Source organism: Macrobrachium nipponense, chromosome 34 (genome assembly GCF_015104395.2).
Source record: "Macrobrachium nipponense isolate FS-2020 chromosome 34, ASM1510439v2, whole genome shotgun sequence".
NCBI lineage: Eukaryota > Metazoa > Arthropoda > Malacostraca > Decapoda > Palaemonidae > Macrobrachium > Macrobrachium nipponense.
The window spans coordinates 8,818,892-8,844,413 of NC_061095.1; the positions used below are offsets into that span (position 1 = coordinate 8,818,892).

Here is a 25,522-nt window from a genome sequence, read left to right on the forward strand (position 1 = left end):
ACATCCATAGCTTTCAAATTTGCACTTATGTAACTCGATATTTTTGGCATAGAACAGCGTCAGAGGCATATATTAACCCTAATACCTACGTAATAACTCTCCTAAAATTTTTTTTAATATAATTTGCATAACATTTATGGTCTGAACGGCATTTCTTTACATATGTATGAACTCGTTAGACAACGGCGCTAGCGGCGCTGTTAACTGAAATTTGTGCGTAAAGATACCTTTAAAATGCCTTATTTTTTTAATGAATATTTTTGACGACCGCCGTAAAACCGATTCGCGTTGAGTGATTGCGCCGTTAACTGCGGGCCGCCTGTATATATTATATATATATATATATATATATATATATATATATATATATATATATACTATATATATATATATATATATATATATATATCCCCCTCCTTATTCCCTAAACTACACAAACTGGAACTCTTACCTGTTGCCAACGGTGCCCTGTCTGTAAGATGTCCACGAGGCTTATTAAGACTGGCGTTAATATAAAAATACTATTTATTTCCCAAAGCAATTGGTTTATAACAAAGAACAAAATGATTAACAAGTCATAATGGCATAAACACCCAAACTAACCATAAAGAAACCAGTAAGATCACATTCTACCCCCTTGACTAAGGTTACACTCCCAACCCACAAGTGTCTTATTGTTTGCCTAGTATTAGTCAGGTTAGAGAATCCCGTTTCTAATCAAACCATGGAGTCGGACCCATCTTTTCGATGGGCGTTTTCCTCCCCGACACTCGGAGCAACCACTTGACGTTATCTCCTTTGCACAAAGAATGGCGTCTTCCACAAGTACCCTGAACCAGTAGGCCTGTAATACGTGTACAAAACGAATGTACATGCCTCGCAAACGGGGGGGGGAACGACCTCTGAGTCCAAGTTGCTTGTTCAGCAAATACCTTTTTCTCCAAGGAACTCGCAGTGTACCACCTCTTGTCTCTAGGCGAGGAGAGCTATGTGACTTACTATCATATAAAACATTTTAAACATATTATTAGCCATTCCCCCTCTTTTCACCTCCTATATATATATATATATATATATATATATATATATATATATATATATATATATATATATATATATATATATATATATATATATAAGACTTTCCTTGCTTTGATCTTGAATCTCATAACAAGCATGATAAATGAATTGCCTCCTTTGGAATGTGATAACAGTAATTTTTCTGCAAAAAATTAAATTAGGGAGGCTGATTTTAAATATTGCACACACTGTGTATGTTTTTAATGTATAGTACAATATTTTTTATCTTTGTAGTGAGTTTCATATTTCATCTTTTTAGTAAGGTAGATCCTCACCTGGAATTTTATGGATAACTGGCACAAGTAACTGGCATTTTCAAGTTGAAATTGGCCACTTTAATCTTTTCAGATGAGTCTAACCAGTGTTCCAGTGTTCTGTCAGTGTCAGGACTGTATGATGTTGGAAATATGAATCATTGTAGCTTGCCGTAATGGTCATGTTTATACTTTGAAACGTGGAACCAAGGTAGGACGTCCTGCAGCAGAATTACCATCACAGCCAATTGGCTTGCTACGCAGAGACAAAAGTATTGTTGTTTGCCACATGGACCAAACTACACTGTTTCAATAATAAGGTAAGATATATATTAATTTAAAAGTGACTATAATAAGTGACATATTTATGGGTTTCAAAATTCTTTGTTTCAATGATAAGGTAAGATATATTAGTTAATAAGTGACATATTTATGGTTTTCAAAATTCTTTGTTTCAATGATAAGGTAAGATATATTAGTTAATAAGTGACATATTTATGGTTTTCAAAATTCTTTGGATACAGTATTCATAAGCAAATGGCAACTCATATGTATGCCCCAAAGCCTTAATTGTTTTTGTGTTAATTATTAAGAAAAAATGAATGTTGAATATTAATTAAAAAATGAATGTTAAAGTTGGTATTGGCTTAGTACCAGTGTTACCAAGGCAGTGTCCCTTTTCTCCCCTAGTTTAAATATAAATATCAGTTTTGATAAAGATTATTAAAAAGGGATAATTTCATTAATAATTATTATGTGGCACAATTTACTTTGCATTATCTGCACTTATGCATTAGATTATAGCACCAAAATAGTTTTGCATGTTAATTATGTAACTTTGGATATACTGTACTAGTATATATGTCTGGGTTGAGGAAAGACCTGTTATGATAATTTTTTTTTTTGTATGTTGAGTACAAAAAATTTCAGTTAACTGTTGTATCCATGTAACAGCCCTTTCATTTTCCATCACAGGTTGCCATTGTGATACCACCATTCTCTAAAGCTTAAGTAACTTTTGATGTTAGGTTTCTGATGAATCATTATACACGAAGGTGGAAATGAAAGATCAATTCATGATTCTTTTAGTAACATGAACTTCTAATCATCAAGATTAAAATTATAACTTCCATTTAAAATAGTTTCATTTCAGAAATTTCTTCAATATAGTACATTTAATTCTGTTTTCTTCTCTCCCATAAGCAATAATGATCCAATTAACCAATTCATGCTTGCAAATAGATTTTTTGTTTTTAAAGTCACGTTTAATGGCATAAAAATTAGTCTTACAATTGAGTACACCCTGCAACCCCTCAGCCCCCCTACCCAAATTGAAGACAGTTGGTAGCATGATGGTAAAAAGGATGGCGTCTAAGCTATTATAAAGGGTACTACATTGCTAACTAGCCAGTAGTTTAGGCTTTTATAAAACAATGTGTGTGTCCAGAAATGCTAATTTTGTCATAAAAATTTTCATCTTTTACAGGGTAAACGTCTCTGGTCTTTTCACCTACCTGCTCCTGTTATGTGTATGGAAACCTTAGAAATTCGAACTTTAGGCCTCAAACTTACTGCCCTGGGAATGTTAGATCATAGAGTGCTAATTTATCGTGATAAACACCTAGTTGATACAATTCACACAGAAGACAGTGTAGCAGCAATGAAGTTTGGTCGCTTTGGTCGAGAAGACAACTCACTGATACTAGTTATGAAAGGTAATGTATTGTAGTTGAAAAAAAATTAAGGGATGACATACAAAAAAGTAGATTTACACAATAGAAGTCCTGGATAACCTTGGAGCCTTTTGAAGCTATTGATTTCCACAATGAGAGGAGTTGAGGGGTGGACCTTTTTCCAACCAAACTATCTTGCCCTTTAACAAGGCTAGCCACCTTTGAATAACTGATGTTATGTTTACTATAGTTGTGGCTTTGTCCCCTCTATGAGACCAGGACTGCTTTCTCCAAATCTCATTACTATGTGTTAGGGCTTGCCAAACCCTATGCTGTATAATATTACGTAGTTTCCTTGATTATTGCAGTTGTTAAAGAAATGCCCTTGAGGATATGATTAATAGATAAATCAAGTTACAGTGGATAAGAGCTGGATGTTGGGTACTGACCAGTTCATGAAAGGCATTGGAGATATTTGAGAGAACTTTTGGACCAGAGTTATCTTGCTGAACATAGAAGGAATAGGAACTCTGGTAGACCTTGGGCTTACATGAACATTTCACTAACTGCAGGCCACATTGACACTCGCCAGAATTGGAAAGAATAGCTTACTAGATACATACATGCTTTAAAAAGAGGTTATGTAGCAATCAATCAAAATTGTAGAACATCTCACAGGAGATAATCCAAAAGTGGTAGCCTTGGGACTTGAGGTTAAATCAGTTAACAGAGTAGGGGAATTGCAAATTAAGAAAGTTTATTACTGGCAGTCCCCAGTTAATGGCGGGGGTTCCATTCCCAGCTGACACCACAAACCGAAATTCAGCGATAACAGCCGTTAACCACAGATCGGCACTGCTGTTAACTGGGGACCAGTGGTGCTGTTAACTGGAGACCAGCATTGCTAACTGAAGATCGGTGCTGCTAACGAAAGATCGGAGCCGAAAATTCAGTTAACGGCATCAGTATACAAGTGCCTTGTAGGATAGATGTAGAAACTGTTGATTCAAATTTGGCCTTCCTCAAGTTCACATTTGTAATGGTAATTGCTGTATAGCAAAGAAAGATAAAGGGAAAGGAAAATGCATCTTCGAGAAATTCTGCAGCAAGGAGGCATTCGCGCCCGTGTTGGAGGCGCGGTTGTTCTGGAATCGTTGGGCATGTTGTGGAGCGCAACACGCGCCTAAGAGTTGTGAGAAACGCAGCGAAATATGATGCAATACTCCGTCAAGATTCTTCTAAATCGTTCCCGTAATCTCGGGAGTCTGTGACGCTCGCCGTAGGCCCCGCCCCCAGAATGCAGTATAAATACGATGGACGAAGTAGGAGAAGGCAGATCATCAGTTAGACACAGAGTAAGAGATCATCAGTAAGAGCCACAGATCAGATTATCAGTGAGAGATCAGCAGCAGAGATCATCAGAGTGAGTTAAGAGAAGAAGAATGAAGGATCAGAGAGAAAAAGGCGCTCATGAGTTTCATCAGATTCTAGTCAAGTTGTCGTCAGGAGTGGATGACCGAGTTATTTCGACGTTGAGCAAGACTTGAGAGAAGAAACGTTCTGCTAGAGGGCTAGAGGTTTTGGGGGAGTTCCTGCCCTTCAAGTATCAAGAGTAGACATTTTTTTCTGCAATACGGAGGCAAGAAGGCGTCTACCTTTAGAGTTCTCCTTTTGTGAAGCCATCGCTTCGAGTTGCAAAACTGGTCAGCAAGTACTTTCATTACCTCACTGTTCCCCCAGTTCATGCAGTAAGATTTTACCTTTTTTATGTAAATAGGAGACACCATTCTGCATTTATCTTTGTTAGTAAGCTTGTAAATAAACCTTTGTTGTGTTAGTGTTTCTTTCTATATTTGTATCCCCAGTTTCAAGTGTTGGTGTTGAATTCTTTTTATCATAATATCGAACCTGAAGCGGACCTCTATCGGTTCGTAACAACATTGCTATACAAGTCTCTCGGTTCGTAATAACATTGCTATACAAGTCCCTGTAGGATAGATGTAGAACCTGTTGATTCAAATTTGGCCTTCCTCAGGTTCACCATGAAAGGGTTCCAAAATTCAGACCACTTTTTCTTGGATTTTGAGAATGCCAAGACTGAAAACATCAAATCCTCAGTAACAAAACCTGTGATTTGACCAAAAAATGAAACAAATGCCTCTGGGATAGGCATGTAATAACTTTAACATCCCCACCAAGATGATGGAGAGAAATCAGATGTTTCTTGAGAAGCCAGGACTTAGGCACTAGTATATTTGGTTGTAAGGTTAAAGCTCTTATATTAGATGTTTAGTACATTGTCAAGAAAAACACCAAATCAAGAATCTGGATGTTATTGCTTTCCCTCTTAAAAATTTCACTTCTTCATTTCAGGTGGAGGGCTTATCATCAAAATACTGAAGAGAACAGCTCGCTTTGAGATAGATGACAATCAGGGACACATTCATCCCAGTGCTCTCAAGCTTAATATCCCTAAAAAGACTAAATTATTTGTTGACCAGACAATGAGAGAAAGAGAGAACTCAGTTTGTAAGTACAGTTTTGGTGTGTTACTCCAATTTTAGTTGCTGTAAATTTACAATTTTTCAAAACATATGGATCCTTACTTATGAAAGTTTCTCTAATTTTGTGTGGGCATAGAAAATACATTATAAGGTTGTCCTTCCATCCTACTTTACATGTAATCTTAAGAATACGCATTATATTACTTTGGGGATTCACAAGCTTACATGCAACATCTTTCTGTTCCCCAATGGAACTCCAAAGAACTTAAGAGAGGAAAAGAAAAAGAAATTAGCATTATGAGGTTAACTTCAAATACAAGTCTTAGGTAATTTGTTAATATCCCATGAAATTAAAATAATGTACTATTCAAAACCTTTATATTGGAGCCATCTATTTAACTTGCCATTCTTACTCCTCTTTAGCTCTAAGCCACTTTCTTCTATAGGTACCATACTTGACCATGGATGTTAAAGACATACTAGTTGACACAACTGCTGAAGTTTTGAATTACTTGGCTTCCACGTATGGCTTCCATGTTGTCCATTGTTTGGAAGAAAAAAGGACCTACAAGGAACTTGAAATGATTGCCATTGTATAATGAACAAAAGATTTTTAATTGTATTAAGAGTAATTCTCTTTTTCTTTTGTTCCTTAGTGATGCACAGAGTTTTCCAACATGATCTGTATCGCCTACGTCTCAACACAGCTCGAGCATACGTGCAAGCTTTGGAGACCAGTAGCAATCCAGTTTCCCTTTCACAGACAGAGCCTTTAAAACTGTCTGCTCAGGTTAGTTTGTGGTTTTCATTAAACAGAACATTATCCTCCAGTTACTGAAGATGATACAATGTTAAGGGGCACTTAAATTTCAACAAATTAGTTTTATTAAAGTACATACCTTTGAGATGACAGGTTCCTATGAGTTCTGTGGAAGCATAAATTACTCAATCTTCATTATTTAAATGGTGACATCTTTGCAATTGTGTGGAATACTGTGAGGCAGCTGAAAATATTAAAATGTATATTTTTTAGTTAGTCATTTAATAAATTGGTAATTAAGTACACTATAATATGCTAAATTGTATTGTGCCCAGGTTCCCAGGTAAACATTCTTTGGCCATTCACAAACATGTCATAAGTAAACAAATATGATACCTATGTTTATAGTACAGTATTTATATACAATATTAGAGTTAATAAAAAGAGAATCTTCTGTAGGCTGTTTACATACTTGCATATTTATTGTCTGTTTAGAAGCAGAGTGAGATATCTAATAAGTAATGTTTGCCCCTAATATTTAAAATGGCTAGCCATTATTTTTGGAAACATCCTTCTACCTAAGAGAGGCTGCATGGACCAGTAATCCTTAGTACAAGTTGACATGGCTAGCCAGTGAGGGGAATCTCACTAATCTTCACCCAGACAACAGTTTTATAAATAAAACTTGTTGTTCTTAGCATGGAAACAATTCTATGGACACATTTAGTGGGGCGGACCTTTTGTTTTTATGGCAAATTTAATTTTTCTCTTCTTTTTCTATAAAAAAACAATTGAAGAAGTGAATTGTACCAAGAAAAATTTTGCTCTTTAAACCCTGGAGGGTTGAGGTGGATGGCATGACTCTCCAGCCATAAAATTGGAGTACTGACATGGTCAAACATGGGAAAATTTGCGTTGGACATTGCCCTCATTGCTGAGTCTGATCTTGATGGATTGATTGTCCTTAAGGAACTGGAGGTAAAGTGTATATTCAGGTGGGTCTCCCAAGGCTATTTTAATGGCAGCAATACCTCTCTCTTTGTAAGGCCTCTTGAATGAAGGGAACCCATACTGAATGACTTTCACTTTTTTGTACCATAAATAACCCAAAACTTTTAACCTTTGACACACCCTTCACTCTCCCTTTTGACTTGTTCAATCAAACAAAATATAAACAGAAATGATATGATATTGTTAAACTACAATAAAGTTTTGTACATACTTACCTGGCAGATATATACCTAGCTATAGTCTCCGACGTTCCCGACAGAATTTCAAATCTCACGGCACACGCGACAGGTAGGTCAGGTGGTCTACCTTACCCGCCGCTGGGTGGCGGGTGTACGAACCAATCCCCCTTGCTTGTCAGATTTTTCTCTTCCACCTGTCTCTTGAGGGGAGGCTGGGTGGGCCATTAATCTTATATATCTGCCGGGTAAGTATGTACAAAACTTTATTGTAGTTTAACAATATCATTTTTGTACATGAACTTCCCTGTCAGATATATACTCAGCTGATTGGCACCCTTGGTGGAGGGTAAGAGACAGCTAAATAATACAGGTAAGAAGGGAAACAACTAATGTTGTAGGATATAAAAACCTTGGTTTTGTACATGAACTTTCCTGTCAGATATATACTTAGCTATACGTCTCTGACGTCACGACAGAATTCAAAACTCGCGGCACACGCGACAGGTAGGTCAGGTGATCTACCTTACCCGCCGCTGGGTGGCGGCTGTAAGAACCAATCTCCCTTTCCAGCCAGAATTTTTCTGTCGCCGGTGACGACTACACCTGTGGTTGTTACTCCTGACAGGCTTTTATTCAATTCTCGTTGCCGTGGATTTATTTTGGACTGACTTTCGGTGAAGTACCTGATCTTGTTGGCTTGGCATACGCATTTGTGGATTGTTTTTTGGATATGATTTGGATTTTTCTTTGATTTCGAGATGTCTGAGTTAGAGGTTAAGAAACTCTCTGTAGTTGGGTGTGCTCTATGGATGAATGCAAGGTGAGACTACCGAAAGCTACGGTAGATCCTCACACAGTTTGCTTTAAATGTAGAGGGAAAGAATGTTCTTTTGTTAACCCGTGTAATGAGTGTGAGAAGTTGGATGAGGGTGAATGGAAGGCTCTTTCTTCCTACTTGAGGAAGTTAGAGAAAGACAGGGTGAGAAAGGCTTCGTCTAGGAGTTCTAGTAAGTCTCGTATTAGCGAGGTAGAAGAAAATCCTGTTGTAGCATTAGAACCTTCTCCAGTTTCAGCTCCTGCGCCCTGCATCGAACCTAAGGATACGACTACGGAAGTGGCAACCATGAGAGCCACGATCCTTAGCATGGAAAAGAAGATTCGTTCGTTGCAAGGTAAGAGTAGTGAAGGTGAATTGTGCAGTGACCCCAGTGCAGTGGAGGGTGCGTCTGATCGGCTCCTTAATGCTTCTAGGTTTAGACTATGACCTCTCCCAGACTCCCAGTCCCCAGTGGGAGGAGAAAGTCAACAGCCGCAGGAAGGTTAGGGAGAAGGACTCCCACGATCAGGCGTCCCCTCGGTAGATCCTGATGCTCGTACCCAGGCTGCCCTTGGAGCGCCTCGGATTCTTCGCGACCGCTGAAGAGAGCCTGGAAGGCTCCTGGCGCCTTTCCTTCCAGTTCCGGGAAGTTTTCCAGAAGAGCCGGAAGTAGAGATCAAGAAACCCAGGAGGGAGCAGGAGTTCTCGCCTCATAGTAGGCTTCGAGCCTCTTCTCGGTGGAGGATTTGCGAGATCTCCAGCTCGAATTCTTGCTGGACTGCAAGCGCAGATTTCGGCGCTGGCGGGCTCCTTGGCAGGAGGAGCGCGTCGGAAAGACGTCTCTCTCCCTGTCAAGAAGTCTATGATTCCTTCGCCTGTGTTACCGTCTCAGTCAGAGTCGGTTCTCTCTCCTGTATCAGCGGATGGAAGGAGGCGCTCTTCCCTCGGCAGGCGCTTGTCGTCTTCCAGCGTCAATCGCCCAAGAAGCTTTCTCCTGGTGACTACATCTCTCCAGTAGGAAGGGATTCTAAGCGCCTAAGTAGGCGTTCGTCTAAAGACAGGCGTAACAGCCTCGTCCTTCGGTCGCTCATTTTTACCGAAGATCCTGCATTCTCCGGATAAGAGAGCCTACTCTTTGATGGATTCGTCAAGAGACAGGATCTCGCCTTTTGTTAAGGCGCCTTGAGCCTAGTAGGCGCTACTCCCCAAGTAGACGCTCTCCCGCTCCCAAGCGTGGTGCGGAGGATAGGCGCTTTTCTACCTGATAGGCGCGGCTCTCCTTTTAGCCGCTCTGTTCAGGACAGGCGTGTAGAGCCTGAAAGATATGTCTCTTCTGGGAGACTACCTTTTGAAGAGACACACAAGTCTGGATCGAAGTTTGTGGAGCATGGTAGGACGCCTGGTCCTCCTAGTAGGCGACCTTCTCCAGGGCTTCGCTCTCCTGTAAGTAGGCGCCAAGAGCCTAGTAGGCGTTCGCCTCATGGTAGGCGCAGCTCGCCTGGCAGCCGCTCTCCTTTGAACAGGCGCATGGATCCTGAGAAGCGCCTTGAGCATAGTAGGCTCTCCTCTCCTAGCAGGCGCTCCCCTTGGAAGCCCGGAATTCTAGGAGTAGGATTAAGGATCAAAGAGCACGCACTCATCAGAGTAGGAAGGACTCATTCGAGAGGAGCTCTCCAGAAACTTTGGCTTCCCCTGATAGGCGCCAGTCTGCTACTAGACACTCTGGTGGACAGGCGCACTTCTTTAGAGAAGGCTAACTGCCCTCGTAAAGAATCAGAAGGTTCTTCAGTGGATGAAGTTGAACCTTCAGAAGAGGATTTGGTGAAGGACTCGTCAGTTTCGTCCTATAAGATCCTTACAGATCTCCTTCTTCAAGAGTTTGGAGACTCCCTTACTCCCATCGCTCCTCCGTCTCCTCTCTCTTTATTCCTCGGACTTCGAAGAAGACGAAAGTTTCCTCTTGTGTGAGGATGAAGCCAACCATCTCAATGAAGAAGGGCTTTGAGAGGTTTTGGTGATTGGCTGCTTTCTAAGGAAGAGAAAGGGAAGACTGTGTTTTCTTTCCCTCCTTCCAAGCTTACGGGCAGACTGGATTTTGGTACGAGTCTGGAGAACCCCTAGGCCTGGGTCTTCCGTCATCGGCGGATGCGGACTTCTCTTCTCTGGTAGATGCAGCACGACGCTCGGCTCTTTTGTCTGCTAAGACTACCTGGGCTATGAACGAGCTTGACCACCTGCTGAAGGGAATGTTTAGAGTCTTGGAAGTCTTCAACTTCCTTGACTGGTCTTTGGGGGTCTTGGCTAAGAAAGACTCAGAACCCGGATGCTATTTCGCCAGAAGATCTCAACAGTGTTCTAACGTGCATTGATAAAGCAGTTAGAGATGGATCGAGCGAAATAGCCTCCCTGTTTGGATGCAGGGAATCCTTAAGAAGAGATCAGTCTTCTGCTCTTTTCTGACTAAGTCTGTTTCGCATGCCCAAAGAGCCTCTCTTCTGTATTCGCAGCTCTCGCCTCTGCTATTTCCGAAGAAGATAATACAGGACATCTCAGGATCTATCTCTGGCGGAAGGCGACTCAGGACATGCTCGCGCAGTCGGCACGGAAGCCTAGGACCTCCTTCAGACGAAGACAGAAGAAGGAGACTCCAGCTAGACAGGAGCCCTTTCGAGGGGGCCCTCCTTCTAGAGCCTCTACCTCGAGAGGTAATAGACCTTTCAAGAGAGGTAGATCCTTCTCACGCTCTGTCAGAGCTAAGAAGTAGGGAAGTAGTCCTCCAAACACCAGTAGGTGCCAGACTTCTAAGATTCTCGGTAAGCCTGGGCAAAGAGAGGAGCGACAACTGGTCCCTCTCGATTATCCGGAAAGGATATCTGATTCCCTTACGGAAAGACCACCGTTGACAACGACTCCGAGGGAGTTGGTGGCCAGGTACAGGGATCCCATCATGAGCCTTGCTTTAACACAAGCAGTGGAACAAATGTTCGAAAGAAAAGCTATAGAGCTAGTGAGCGACCCTTGCTCAGCGGGCTTTTACAACCGCCTTTTTCTAGTTCCAAAAGCCTCAGGAGGATGGAGACCGGTTCTGGATGTAAGCGCCCTGAATTTCTTTGTAGAAAAGAGGAAGTTCGCCATGGAGACGACATCCTCAGTGTTGGCGGCCCTTCGGCCAGGGGACTGGATGGTGTCCCTAGATCTTCAGGACGCTTACTTCCATGTGCCTATCCATCCTTCTTCAAGGAAATACCTCAGGTTCATGATGGGAGGAAGGATATTCCAGTTTCAGGGCTTTGTGCTTCGGCCTTTTTCAACAGCCCCTCAGGTCTTTAACAGGCCTAATGAAAAATGTAGCAAGATGGCTACATTTGGAGGGAGTCAGAGTGTCCCTTTACTTGACGACGGCTTAATCAGAGCCAAGTCGCAGAAAGATGTTTGGAGGACCTACAAAAGACCCTTTTCATGGCAAGTTCTCTGGGACTTTTGGTGAACTTTCAAAAAGTCTCAGTTGATCCCCAGTCAAGATCGTATCTATCTGGGGATTCGGATGGCTTCTCTGGATTTATTTCGGCTTTCCGTCTCCAGAACGGATAGCCCGAGGGTCAGAGAAAGTCAAAGCCTTTCCTAGAGAAAGAAGTATGCACAGCGAGGGAGTGGATGAGTTTTGTTGGGGACACTCTCCTCGTTGGAGCAATTCCTTTCTCTAGGAAGGTTGCACCTCAGACCTCTCCAGTTCTTTCTACATCGAAACTGGAGGTGTCGTTCGCAAAACCTAGAGTTTCTCCTTCGAGATCTCAAGGGAAATCAAGAAGGACCTCTCTTGGTGGGCCAACCCTCTCAGGTTTGCAGAAGGGATGTCCCTTCACATTCCGAACCCCCAACCAAGTGTTGTATTCCGACGCCTCGGAAACAGGTTGGGGAGCAACGCTCGCTCAAGAGAAGTGTCAGGCACCTGGAAGAAGGAACAGGTGACCTGGCACATCAACAAGAAGGAGCTGATGGCGGTTTGGCTAGCTTTGAAAGCTTTCGAGCCCCACGTCCTAGCTTCAGCAGTACAGATCAACTCGGACAACACCACGGCCCTGGCTTACATCAGGAAGCAGGGGGGGACTCACTCACTCTCCCTCCCTGTACGAGACAGCAAAAGAACTTCTGCTTTGGGCAGAGCAAAGGAAGATTTTGTCTCCTTACCCGGTTCGTACAGGGGGGAGAAAGAACGTCAGAGCAGACCTCCTAAGCAGGAAAGATCAAGTCCTGCCTGCAGAGTGGACTCTTCACGAGGATGTTTGCCAGGACCTGTGGAAGCTTTGGGGCAAGCCTCATATAGACCTCTTCGCCACAGCCAAGAATGCGAGGATAGCCAACTACTGCTCTCCGATATCGGACCCGAGGGCAGTGTCGATAGACGCGTTTCTACTAGATTGGAAGGGTCTAGACATGTATGCTTTTCCTCCATTCAAGATACTGGGAGAGACTCTAAGAAATTTGCAGAATCGGAGGCAGCAGATGACGCTGGTAGCCCCGTTCTGGCCCGCACAAGTAAATTGGTTCACAGAGGGTACTGGTAATGGTTAGTAGATCTTCCGAGAAAACATTACCACAGAGGATCGATCTGCACAGACAACCCCACTTCGAGAGGTATCACAAAAAACCTCCCCGCTCTAGATCTGACTGGCTTCAGACTGTCAAAAGTTTGGTCAGAACGAGAGGCTTTTCTGCAAGAGTTGCAACGGCTATCGCAGCAAGCAAGAAAGGCCTCTACCCTTAAGAGTCTACCAATTCGAAGTGGGACGTCTTTCGGCGATGGTGTAAGAACCATCACTTTTCCTCTTCCAGTAACCTCTGTGACCCAAATAGCAGACTTCTTACTTTTCCTTAGGGAAGAAAGTGGATTGGCGGTATCAACCATTAAAGGCTATCGTAGCATGCTATCTGCAGTGTTTAGGCACAGAAACTTAAACATTTCAGAAGATAAGGACCTTCATGATCTAATAAGATCGTTTGAAACATCCAAGAAGGTTTCTCCAGGGTTCCGAGTTGGAATCTGGATGTAGTGCTACGTTACCTGAGGTCCGGTCCAATAGTTCGAACCGCCTCAGTCTGCCTCGTTTAGAGACCTCACGAAGAAGACAATTTTTCTCATGGCATTGGCTTCCGCAAAGAGGGTTAGTGAACTCCATGCACTAGAAGGAAATGTGGGATTCAGAGGAGATGCAGCTATCTGTTCGTTCCTTCCTTCGTTCTTAGCCAAGAACGAGAACCCCTCAAATCCTTGGCCTAGGAGCTTTGCAGTACAAGGCTTGTCTGCATTAGTAGGCGAGGAAGCAGAGAGGTCGCTTTGCCCAGTACGAAGTTTAAAATTCTATCTACAGAGAAAGAAAAACTTAAGGGCAATGATGTCAACCTTTTGGTGCTCTGTAAGAGATCCAAGGAGGACTCTTTCGAAGAATGCGCTTTCTTTCTTTATCAGAGCCTGGTGAAAGAAGCGCATGCGATATGTGATGAAAGTCAATTCAAAGTTCTTAAGGTCAAAGCTCATGAGGTAAGAGCTATTGCCACGTCATTGACTTTTAACAAAAACATATCCCTGAGTAATATTATGAAGGCAACATTCTGGCGTTGCAACTCAGTCTTTGCAAACCACTATCTGAGAGACGTCAAAATTACGTAAGAAAAAGTGCTTCGGGTTAGGCCCGTACGTATCGGCGGATTCGGTGCTGGGGCAGGGAGCTGAGACATATCCTTAGTAGTATATATTTTTCCCCTTGTTAGGTTGTAAGTTTTTGGTTTTTTGTTTTGAAAGAACATGCGGGTAGGCATGTTTTTCATTTCGTAGTCTAACAATGATTAGATTGGTTAGGTGATCGGTTTATGTTTGAGCTCCTTGCAATGATAGTGGTTAGCTTCTGTCATATAAGTGGGCGAATCCCCGTTGACAGATCCTGCTCGGATTCTATCAAGTAAGCGGATAACCAAATCCCTTTGATAGACCCAAAGAGTCTGTCAGCTGTAGGTCACGCCCTCGCTGAAGCTCTTAAGGCAACGCAGACTCATAGACAGTAACTACGAAGTCTTCTGCCTAAACAGGTAAGAACCAAGGTTGTATTTACATCCTACAACTAGTGTTGTTTTCCCCCTTTTTTCCATATTTATATTGCTGTCTCTTTCCCTCCACCAAGGGTGTCAATCAGCTAAGTATATATCTGACAGGAAAGTTCATGTACAAAAATGTTATTGTTAGTATACAATAAGGTTTTGTACATACTTACCTGGCAGATATATACGATTGATGGCCCGCCCAGCCTCCCCTCAGGAGACCGGTGGAAGGAAAAATTCTGGCTGGAAAGGGAGATTGGTTCTTACAGCCGCCACCACCACCCAGCGGCGGGTAAGGTAGATCACCTGACCTACCTGTCGCGTGTGCCGCGAGTTTTTGAATTCTGTCGTGACGTCAGAGACGTATAGCTAAGTATATATCTGCCAGGTAAGTATGTACAAAACCTTATTGTATACTAACAATAACATTTCTCACCTTTTCAGGATGAAGACTTCATAGATACTGTCTCTGAGTCTGCATTGCCTGGAGAGCTACAGCTAGGACGTGACCTGTTGCTGAAAGACTCTCGGATCTACCACTGGGATATGTGATCCCCTTCTGTGGTAGAATCCAAGTCGGATCCTGTTAAAGGGACCTTGTCCGCTTACATAACAGATCCTTACCACTACCTCTGCAAGGAGCCAAAAACCCACCAGACCACTAACCAAAATACAAAGGGTTTAATACTACGACAAAAAGAGGTGCCTCCTGCAACCTCTTTCAGACAAAAACCACACAAATACAAAAATATAGGGTAACATATCAAAAATTTAAACAGGATAAGTTTCAGCTCCCTGCCCCAGCACCGAATCCGCCGATACAAAAGGACCCATGGCGAAGCATTTATCATACGTGATTTTTACATCACGTAGGTAGTGGTTTGCGAAAACCGACTGGAATCTCCAAAAAGTCGCCTCCATCAAGTTCCGCACAGACATATTTTTCTTGAATGCAAGTGAGTTGCAATGGCTCTCACCTCGTGAGCTTTCACTTTTCAGTAGTTTAAAATGCTCTTCCTTGCAGGCAACATGTGCCTCTGTAATAAGACTTCTCGGAAGAAGGAAGAGCATTCTTCGACATGGGCCGAGTGGGGGTCCTTCACGGAGCACCAAAGCACATCTTGATTAGCCTTAAGTTGCTCCTGTCCTCTTAAGGTAATACTTCACAATTCTCATAGGGCAAAGAGTTCTTTCAGGCTCTACCCCTACCAGAAAAGATAAACCACCACGAACTTCAAAGCTCCTGGGCCAAGGACGTGATGGGTTTTCATGCAAGAAACCCTGGAAGAAACGAACACACCATAGATTCTTCCTTAAACCCGACATTACCCTCAATAGCTTGGAGCTCACTCACCCTCTTAGCTGTAGCTAGGGCCATAAGGAAGAGCCTTCTTCGTCAGGTCCTTGAAAGAGGCTGAACCAAGGAGGTTCGAATCTAGACGATCAAGGAATTGTAGAACTACGTCTAGATTCCAGTTCGGTACAACATGAGAACGTTTAAAGGTTTCAAATGATCTAATAAGATCATGCAGGTCCTTATCATCGGAGATATTTAAGCCTCTATGCCGAAATACCGCCGCCAACATACTGCGGTATCCTTAATAGTTGACACAACAAAGATACAACTCTTCTTTGAGACAAAAATTAGGAAATCCGCAATTTGGGGTCACAGAGGTACTGGAAGAGGAAATGTTCTTCCTCTTGCACCATCGTCTGAAGACATCCCACTTTGACTGGTATACACGCAAGGTGGAAGGCCTCCTCGCTCTTGCGATTGCGTTTAGCAGCTGTTGCTGAAAAGCCTTTCGCTCTGACCAGACTTTGGACAGTCTGAAGCCAGGTCCAGACTGAGAGCGAGGAGATTTTTTTGTGGTACCTGTCGACGTGGGGCTGTCTGAGTAGATCGCTCCTTAGCGGAAGCGATCTTGGAAGGTCCACTAACCATTCCAGTACCTCTGTGAACCATTCTTGTTGGCCGCCAAAAGGAGCGATTAAGATCATCTTGTTGATCGGACTCTACGAATTTCTTGATAGTTAGCCCCAGGATCTTGAAGGGGGGACACGTAGACGTCGAGTCCGCTCCAGTCAGTAGAAGAGCATCTATTACTAATGCCTCTGGATCCGATATCGGAGAGCAGTAAGGATCCAGTCTCTTGTTTTTCGACGTGGCAAAGAGGTCTATGTGTGGTGGCCTGCCCCCAACTTCCTTCAGGCTCTGGCATACGTCCAAATGAAGGGTCCACTCTGTGGAAGGACCTGATCTTTCCTGCTGAGGATCTGCTCTTACATTCCTTTCTCCCTGCACGAACCTGGTGAGAAGCTTGATTCCCCTTTCTTCTGTCCACAGAAGAAGGTCTCTTGCTGTCTCGTACAGGGGAAGGAATACGTTCCCCCTGTTTTTCTGATATATGCCAGAGCTGTAGTGTTGTCCGCGTTGACCTGCACTACCGATCTTCTGACTTTGGGCTCGAAAGCTTTCAGAGCCAACCACACAGCCATCAACTCCTTTCTGTTGATGTGCCAGGCTACCTGGTCCCCCACCCAGGTACCTGACACCTCGTTGGTTCCCAGAGTCGCCCCCCACCCCGTGTCCGACGCGTCGGAGAACAACACTAGGTTGGGGGTCTGGGATTGAAGAGAGAGTCCCTTCGCAAAGAGGTTGGGAATCTGTCCACCATATTGAGATGCTTCTTGACTTCCTGGGATAACGACAGGGAGAACGTCAAATCCTGAGAACAACGACTCCAATTCCGATGAAGAAAGAATTGGAGCGGTCTCGGTGCAACCTTCCTATGGAAACGAATTGCTCCAGCGAGGAGAGCGTCCCCAGCAGACTCATCCACTCCCTCGCTGTGCATACTTCTTTCCCTAAGAAGGTTGTTACCCTCTCGAATCCTCGGGCTATCCTTTCCTGAGAGGGAAAAGCCCGAAAACTCAGAGAGTTCATCTGTATCCCGCTGTATCCCGAGATACACACACTCTTGTTCGGGAATTAGCGACGACTTCTTGAAATTGACGAGAATCCCAACGCCTTCGTCAATTCTAGTGTTACTTGCAAGTCTTCAAACAACGATCTTCTGAATTGGCCCTTATCAGCCAAATCGTCGAGGTACATGGATATCCTCACCCCTTCAAATGAAGCCATTGAGCTACGTTTCTCAAGATCCCCGTGAACACTTGAGGCGCCGTCGAGAGGCCGAAACACAGAGCCCTGAACTGAAAAATTTTCCCCCCCATCATGAATCTGAGAAACTTCCTCGAGGAAGGATGGATCGGTACGTGGAAGTAAGCGTCCTGCAAATCCAAGGAAACCATCCAGTCCCCTGGACGAAGTGCTGCCAGCACTGATGAAGGTGTTTTCCATCGTGAACTTCTTCTTTTCTACGAAGAAGTTTCAGGGCGTTTACATCCAAACACCGGTCTCCATCCCCCTGAGGACTTTCCTCCAGCATCTGTTCTACTGCTAGATGGAGAGCTTGATTCATGATGGGGTCTCTGTACCTGGCCGTCAACTCCCTTGGGGTGGTGCGTCAAGGGAGGTCTTGCGATGAAAGGGATAGGAGGTAACCTCTCCTCAAAATTGAAAGGGTCCAAGGATCCGCACCTTTCTGGCCCAGACTTCCGCAAATCCTAAGAGTCCTGGCGCCCACCGTTGTTTGAAGGACTTGCAAGTTATTTGGGGGCTTTGACTGACTTGGCAAAAGTCTTACCTCTTCTTGAAGGTCTACGACCTCTAAACGTAGAGGTTCTGGAGGAAGAAAGCCCTCGAAAGGGTTCTCGAGCACTTGACTTCTCCTTCTTAGCCTTGGTAGGGAAGGAAGGGCGAGGTTTTCTTGCCGACTGGGCCAAAAGGTCCTGGGTGGCTTTAGCCGAAAGCGATCTAGAAATGTCCTGAACTAGATGTTTAGGGAACAACTGAGCGGACAGAGGAGCAAACAGCAAAGAAGACCTCTGGCGTGGGAGACAGACTTCGTTAAGAAGGAACAATATACGGACCTCTTCTTCACGATCCCGGCCCCATACAGGGAGGCGATTTTCACTCGCTCCGTCTCTTACAGACTTGTCCATACAAGACAAAACACACATGAGTCCTCCGGAGTAAAAAGACTCTGGCACTTCAATCTTCTTGGCCAGGACTCCCAACGACCAATCAAGGAAGTTAAAGACCTCCAGCACTCTGACATGCCTTTCAGCATGTGGTCTACTTCATTCATTGCCCAAGTCGTCTTTGCAGAGTTAAGGGCAGCTCTCCTCGTGGAATCTACCAGCGCCGAAAAATCAGAATCAGCCGAAGACGGTAGACCCAATCCCAAGGGCTCTCCTGTTTCGTACCAGAAACCAGCGTGTCCTGATAACTTCGAAGGAGGGAAAGCGAACATCATTTTCCCCGCTTCTTCTTTGGAAGCCATCCATGAACCAAAACTCCTCAGTGCCTTCTTCATCGAAAGGGTCGGCTTCATCCTCACACAAGAAGAACTCTTCGCTGTCTTTGCCGTTGAAAAAAGTGAGTGAGGAGAAGGAGGAGCCGTAGGAGTAAAGGGAATCCCCAAATACTTGCAAGAGCAGCTCTGTAGCTTCTTGTAAGAAGACACAGCAGCAGAAGTGTTCAGTTCCTCATCAGAACCGTCCTAGGACGTCTTGTCGAGGAGAGCGCGGAAGATCCTTTAGTGACGAAGGGGGCGGGTCCTATTACGAGCTGAGCGAGAGGTTGGAGAGCGCCCTCTCGAAGAAGAGCTCAAATCCACCGGAGAACGATGAGAAGATCTGGATTGTCTACAATGAGACTCCCTCTTCGAGGTAGAAGGAATCTCAGCTGAAGGAGAGGTAGGGCTCCTACCCCGAGAAGACCTGGATACATCCACAGGGCGCTTACAAGGAGGCGAGCGCCTACAAGACTCTGTGCGCCTATCCTGAGGTGAGCGGCTGCCAGGAGAAGAGCGCCTATTGGGAGCAGAGCGCTTGCGCGGCTCTCTATTCTTGTCCAGTTGAGTACGATCAACGGAAGTTCGACTGGAAGGAGAAATGCGCCTACTAGGAGAAGGCTGCTTGCAAGACTCTTGACCTCTGACAAGTGGATAACAATCAGGAGAAGGGCGCTTCAAAGCTAACGAGCGCCTATCTGGAGAAGGGCGCTTGCGAGGTTCTTGGTGCCTACCAAGAGATGAACGGTCAGGAGTAGTGCGTCTAGAAGAGGGGAGCGCCTACACGGAGAATGCTTGAAAGACTCTTGTTGTCTGCCCCGAGGAGAATAATCAGGAGTAGGACGCCTTAAAATAGACGAGCGCCTACTAGGAGATCGACGTGCAGTAGGCTCTTGGCACCTCCCTTGCGGGGAGCGGCTAACAGCTGGATGCCTATCAGGCGCACGGCTCCTACCAGACTCTTGACGTCTGTAGGGAGAGAAGTCACGATCAGGAGAAAAACGTCTACTCAAAGCACGATCCGAAACTCGAGGAGATCGACATCCGGAAGAAGAACGCCTACTTGTAGAAGGGCGCCTTCTAGGTTCTTGAGGCTGCTGAGGAGAAGTCCCACGCGAGGGAGTCGAAGAAATAGCGTGATGTGCAGGCGCAGAGCGCTTACTGGAAGCGGGAATCCAATCTGGAGAAAAAACTTCTTTCTCCATAGAGCGTCCGACCGATGTTTGGCGCCTTGAAGCCGAAAGAGAGCCAGGAGAGCGGGGGCGCTCATGCGAGCCCCTACCTTCATACGAAAACTCCCCATATGAAGGAGACCGCCTAAAAAGAGGAGAACGATCCTCTGAAGAGCGGCGCCTAGATCTCTTGATCGGAAGAGAAACATCCTTCTTCCTACGCGATCTAAATGCTAGAGAGTCTGCCAGTGCCGTGATCTGAGCTTGAAGTCCCGCAAGTACTCTAGTAGGAGAATCTTGCTGCTCTTCCTCGGAACCAGGCGCAGAACGAGGGGCGCGAGAAGAAGAACGATCGCAGGATCTCTTGGGTTTCTTCGCCTCCACCGACGATTTTTCTGGGAAAACCTTCGGACTAGAAGCCAAAGGACTGCAGGGAGCCTTCCAAGCCCTCTTCAATGGGCGCGACGCATCCGGGGAGTTCCAACCTCTCTTCGGAGAGGGAGACGACGAAGAGGAGAAGCATTGGCGTAGGAGCTGCTCCTTGTAGCGATCCGAGGCAACCTGGGAGCATACTTCAGGATCTGCCGAGGGGACGCCTGACCGGTGGGGTTCTCCTAGCCCTCCTTGCGGCTTTTCCGACTTTCTGACTCCCACTGGCCACTGGGAAGTCTGGAATAGGTCTAGGCCTAGAGGCACTAAGGAGCCGGTCAGACGCACCCTCCACAATACTGGGGACACTGCACTGATCACTAACACTCTCCTTACCTTCCAACTGACGAATCTTCTGATCCATAGATAGAATCGTGGCTCTTAAAGCCGCTGCCTCCGAAGACGAATCTTCGGCTTCGGTGCGGGGAGCAGGGGCTGCAACTTGGAGAGAAGGTTCTACTTCTACATTAGTATTAGGATCCACATCCAACTCACTCATTCTAGACCTACTAGAACTTCTAGAGGAAGCCTTACGTACTATATCACGTTCCAACTTCCTAACATAAGAAGAGAGAGCCTTATATTCTTCTTCATTCAACACCTACATTCATACAAGGGTTAGCAAAAGAACATTCATTCCCCTGATTTCATGCAAACCGTGTGAGGGTCAACCGAAGCTTTCGGCAACCTCACCTTACATCCTTCAATCACACAAACCTAAACAAAACAGAAGTTTTAGCTACTGAAAATCTAGGTCAGACATTGTTAAAGAAAAATCCAAATCCAAAATCAAATAAAAACGGTCCACAATTAGAGTATGCCAAGCCAAACAGAGCGAATACGTCACCAAAAGAAGTCCAAATTAACTCCAGGCAAGCGAGAATCGAAAAACTATCGAGAGGAACCGACAACAGTTGTTATCGTTCCCGCGACAGAGAAAAATCTGACAAGCAAGGGGGATTGGTTCGTACACCCGCCACCCAGCGGCGGGTAAGGTAGCCCACCTGACCTACCGGTCGCGTGTGCCGCGAGATTTGAAATTCTGTCGGGAACGTCGGAGACTATAGCTAAGTATATATCTGACAGGGAAGTTCATGTACAAAATGTAAAAACAAAAAGTAAATTCAGGCAGAATCCACTTGACCCATTTCAGTTCCATATTTAGAAATAAGATTAGTCAAGGTTTTTAATCTTAGAAAGTAAAACCAAACATCATCACTAAGACTTGAAAACCAACTGTTAAACACACTCACCTGCTGAAGTAACTTCCAGACAAATACACAAAAAGTGGTTGATTAATACAATTATAAACGATCAGTCTGAGAGTTATCTTGCAATACAGTCTATAAATAACTCAAAAGTTAAAGTAAGGAAACCTGACACCATGAATAGTATACAAGGAACATTGTTACTGCCTAATAATGAAGACGAACCAGTTGAAAAAATATTTTGTTAGATCTTAACAAATGATAGAGTAATGTGCAAGATAACATTCTAAGCAGGAAAAATAAAGAAATTTCCTTCCAAGATCTTGGAGGACAGGATCTTCCATACATGAAGGAAGATGGTAAAAATGTAGATCTATGTTGAATTCCTGCCCATGTAGGTATTAAAGGAAATGAAGCCAATAAAGCAGTGAAAGCTGCAACTACTGCAACAAGATCACACATAGTTATGAGCCTTATGAGAGCAAAGTAAATTAGCTCAGTTATCTGGTTTAACTATTTAATAATGATAGAGGACGCCCATGTGGTTTTCATCACAAGGTAAAGAGCACACTTCAGTAAGATCAATCTACATAGCTTCCTTCACCAGGAGGTTAGAAGTATAAGGGACACCCCACTTGTAGGATGTCGCCATAGCTTCCCTCACGAGGGTAAATGCCTTATGGACATTGAACTTCAGGTATCCTTCAAAGGCTTAAGTCACCAAGAGGTACAGAGCATTATGGACTCCTCACTTAGTAGATGGCTTCATGACTTCCCTCACAAGCAGGTTGCCAACATACTACTACTACTCCCTATTGATGAAATAGCCAAGTAGAGACTATGGTCCATAGCCAAGTGCCAAGAAGCTTATGGCCTTTAGTTTTCAGTGTTTGAGGTCCATGCTCAGAGTGGCACTGCTTACATTCATTGCACTATCTTAATCATAAAAGTAGTCCTCAGTTTGACTCTCAGGAATATGTAATAGCACTCTTCTAATGCAATTGCTTCCAAGAAAAGTTCCATAGCAAATTAAAAAATCCAACCTTCATGCCTTGGTTTCTCATGTACTAAGCTTGAAGAATTGCAAGACTCAATCGTTCTGCAATAGTTGACCTATATCAGTGGTAAAAGGCTGTTACGTACATCCTTACTTAATATTTTTGTTTACATTATTAATATTCTACAATTATTGGTATTTTAGTTTGGGATTAATAGCATATACCTTGGAACGGCCATACTATTGTTAGTACGTATAGTTAAGAATGTTGGTTTTTTGTACATTTCTCTGTTGATCAGCAATTCCACGCCCCACATACTGTATTTCAACACCTGGTGACTACAACTTCACTACAAAATGAAACTTTTATTTTACCAGTAGCCTTCCTCTCAGTACGATCATGTACTTATTTCAGTTATATATTAAGTATTATCTCAGCTTAACCTGCATTTGACACTGCTCTTTATGCTTTGAAGAGTACAGTACCAGACCTTGCTTTTTGCATTAGAGGAAAATTATAAACATGGACAGTTGAAGTTAGGAAGTGGGTAAATCCACAAGCCTGTCTAAATTAAACCTTAGATTAATTGCTGAAGGCAGCTTCATTGGCAATGCATGTTAATAGGCTGAACCAGATTTTAACAACAGAAATTAATCAAATTTAAATAGCCTGATTTCTAGATTCACTTGTAACAAATGAAGGCAATAGCCTAGTCCAGAATAATTTTAGAAAATGTACAAAATCTAATTCTTGCTACATGACAGAAAATTTAATTTGCAAGCCTTGTTTTTGTTGAAATACTGAACTGGGTTTTTAGATTTTGAAAGATTTTTTTTGTCAAAAGTTACTTTATTGTAATCAATGTTTTATTTCTTTAGGTACTAGGTCTTGGTCCAACTTTCAAATTGAGAGTAGAGCTGCAAAATACCTCTGTTTCAGTGCCTTCTCAACAAGTAGCAGTAGTATTTCACTGTGATGACCGCATTTATACCGTCAACAGATCTTATATTCAGGTATGGTACCTGACACTTGAAGTCTATAGTGATCAAAATTTTCCCAAAATATCAGGTAGCATCTGGGAAAGCGATGTTCAGTTTTACAATTTACAAAAACTATTATTGCTATCATTAAATGGATGTCTGCCCATTTCTCCAGGTCCAGGTAAGTGGAGTTGTTTAAGACTACCATGATGAATGATATCCCTAGGCAAGAATTGGCAATTCCATTCCCACTGACTACATAACATTTGTATCAATGAATTTAAATACCATTGTATGAGGAATATTTTTCTCAATTTGGTATCTAATAGTAATGTATTTCAAAGATGATGGTTTAATGCATTTTCATGTGATCCACTGCAAGGTTGTGTACATGACACATCAGTTACTTTAAAATTTAACATTAGTCAGTTTATCATCCTCACATCATAGTTTTGACAACAATCTTTGTAACTGTTGTATCAACCTCTGCCTCGAGCAGACAACTGATAGACACTCCCCCCCAACCCCCCAAAAAAATAATTGTCAAAAAAGAATCTTGATTTGTAGCAAAGACACCCACTATATTTTCTTTTTGGGCACTACACGAGTGTGCATGATAACTTACAGACACAGCATAAAAAAGTACTTTTTTCAAACCTGCAAACTAGTATATTCCATTCTGGTCAAAAGAATGGGTAACCAAGTGTTGAAGCTAGGGATTCAACAAATGCTTTACCTTGGCTACAATGCTCTGGTATAACATTTTGATACTTAATCCACATATTGAACACCATAACTAACTGGATTTCGTTTTCAATTAGTCATGCTCAACACTAGTACGTACTATGCCCTTACACCTGTGGATTTAAAAAGACCTACCTCCTAGATTAAAACAAAAACTTTTAACCAAAATTCTGTCAGATAAGAAGAGAGATATACTTGTTCATTTACTACTGTAAATCTTTGACCCATTGTTGTTCACCCCTCTTGACTGAATGAAGGTCAGATAACCAAACAAGCAGAGGTTAATGCTAAGTTCCCCTATTCTTTCTCAGTCCACTACTGTGGCATCCTTTTGATATTTGCTTGAATTTTAAATGGTCCTCTCTCTCAGCCATAAAAGCTGTTAAGAGCTTTCAAGTTACGGGCTATGTTATGACACCATAAGTACGTATACTACTTGTGTACAATGTAAAGCCTAAAAATTCATTACTGTATTAATTTGTGACAATTTATTCCTTAAAAGTAATTATACTGCTATGATACCTTTGTTTTCAGATTCCAATGCTTGTGCCTGGGATCATTCATGTTGCAGAAACGCTAGTAACCTGTATATCTGAGCTGGGAATTTCCGACACAGTACGTGTATTTGTGGTCAAGGGTAAAACAACAAAACCATTACTTACAGCAGTTATTAATATGCCTGTTGCAGAAGTCTTCATGGCATCCTAAAATCTCTGCTGTGAAAATTGTGGTCTTAACTAGATACTTTAATGACAAGACTTGCCTTTTATCAGAGATTATCATCATAAATTCAATATTGTAGACTGAGCAAAACTATCATGTTACTTTTGCAAAATGTATATATGGAGTAGATAGCAATAAGATAAAAGCAGAATACCGGGTTAAAAAAAAAAAAAAAAAAAAAAAAAAAAAAAAAAAAAAAAAAAAAAACAAAAAAAAAAAAAAAAAAAAAAAAAAAAAAAAACCCTTAATTCTAAATGTGATAATGATAATTTTATAGACGTACAGTAGACCCTTGACTCACGAACGCATTGACCCACGTACAACTCGATCCCCCGACCAAAATTATTATGGTAAAATTTCACCCTTGACCTACGAAGCTAACTTTTTGAGATACGAACAAAAAAAAAATGCGGAAAATAAAAATTCTGTTTGGGTCATGAACTAATTTTGAGACTGAACATTTGAAAAATGCTGGA

General features: G+C 43.0%; 2 protein-coding genes across 3 annotated transcripts in view; both read left to right on the top strand.

The window, feature by feature from the left end:
• LOC135207879 (Bardet-Biedl syndrome 1 protein-like) overlaps window positions 1-25,522 on the top strand; it is a 78,916-nt gene that overhangs the window by 20,350 nt on the left and 33,044 nt on the right. The gene's annotated exons all lie outside the window — the stretch shown is intronic.
• LOC135207880 (Bardet-Biedl syndrome 1 protein-like) lies at window positions 1,496-25,373 on the top strand. Its single transcript, XM_064239779.1, has 6 exons — window positions 1,496-1,654; window positions 2,821-3,049; window positions 5,381-5,536; window positions 6,168-6,301; window positions 23,478-23,612; window positions 24,858-25,373. The coding sequence occupies exons 2-6, from the start codon at window positions 2,860-2,862 to the stop codon at window positions 25,029-25,031; spliced, it is 789 nt and encodes a 262-aa protein (XP_064095849.1). The 5' UTR covers window positions 1,496-1,654; window positions 2,821-2,859; the 3' UTR covers window positions 25,032-25,373.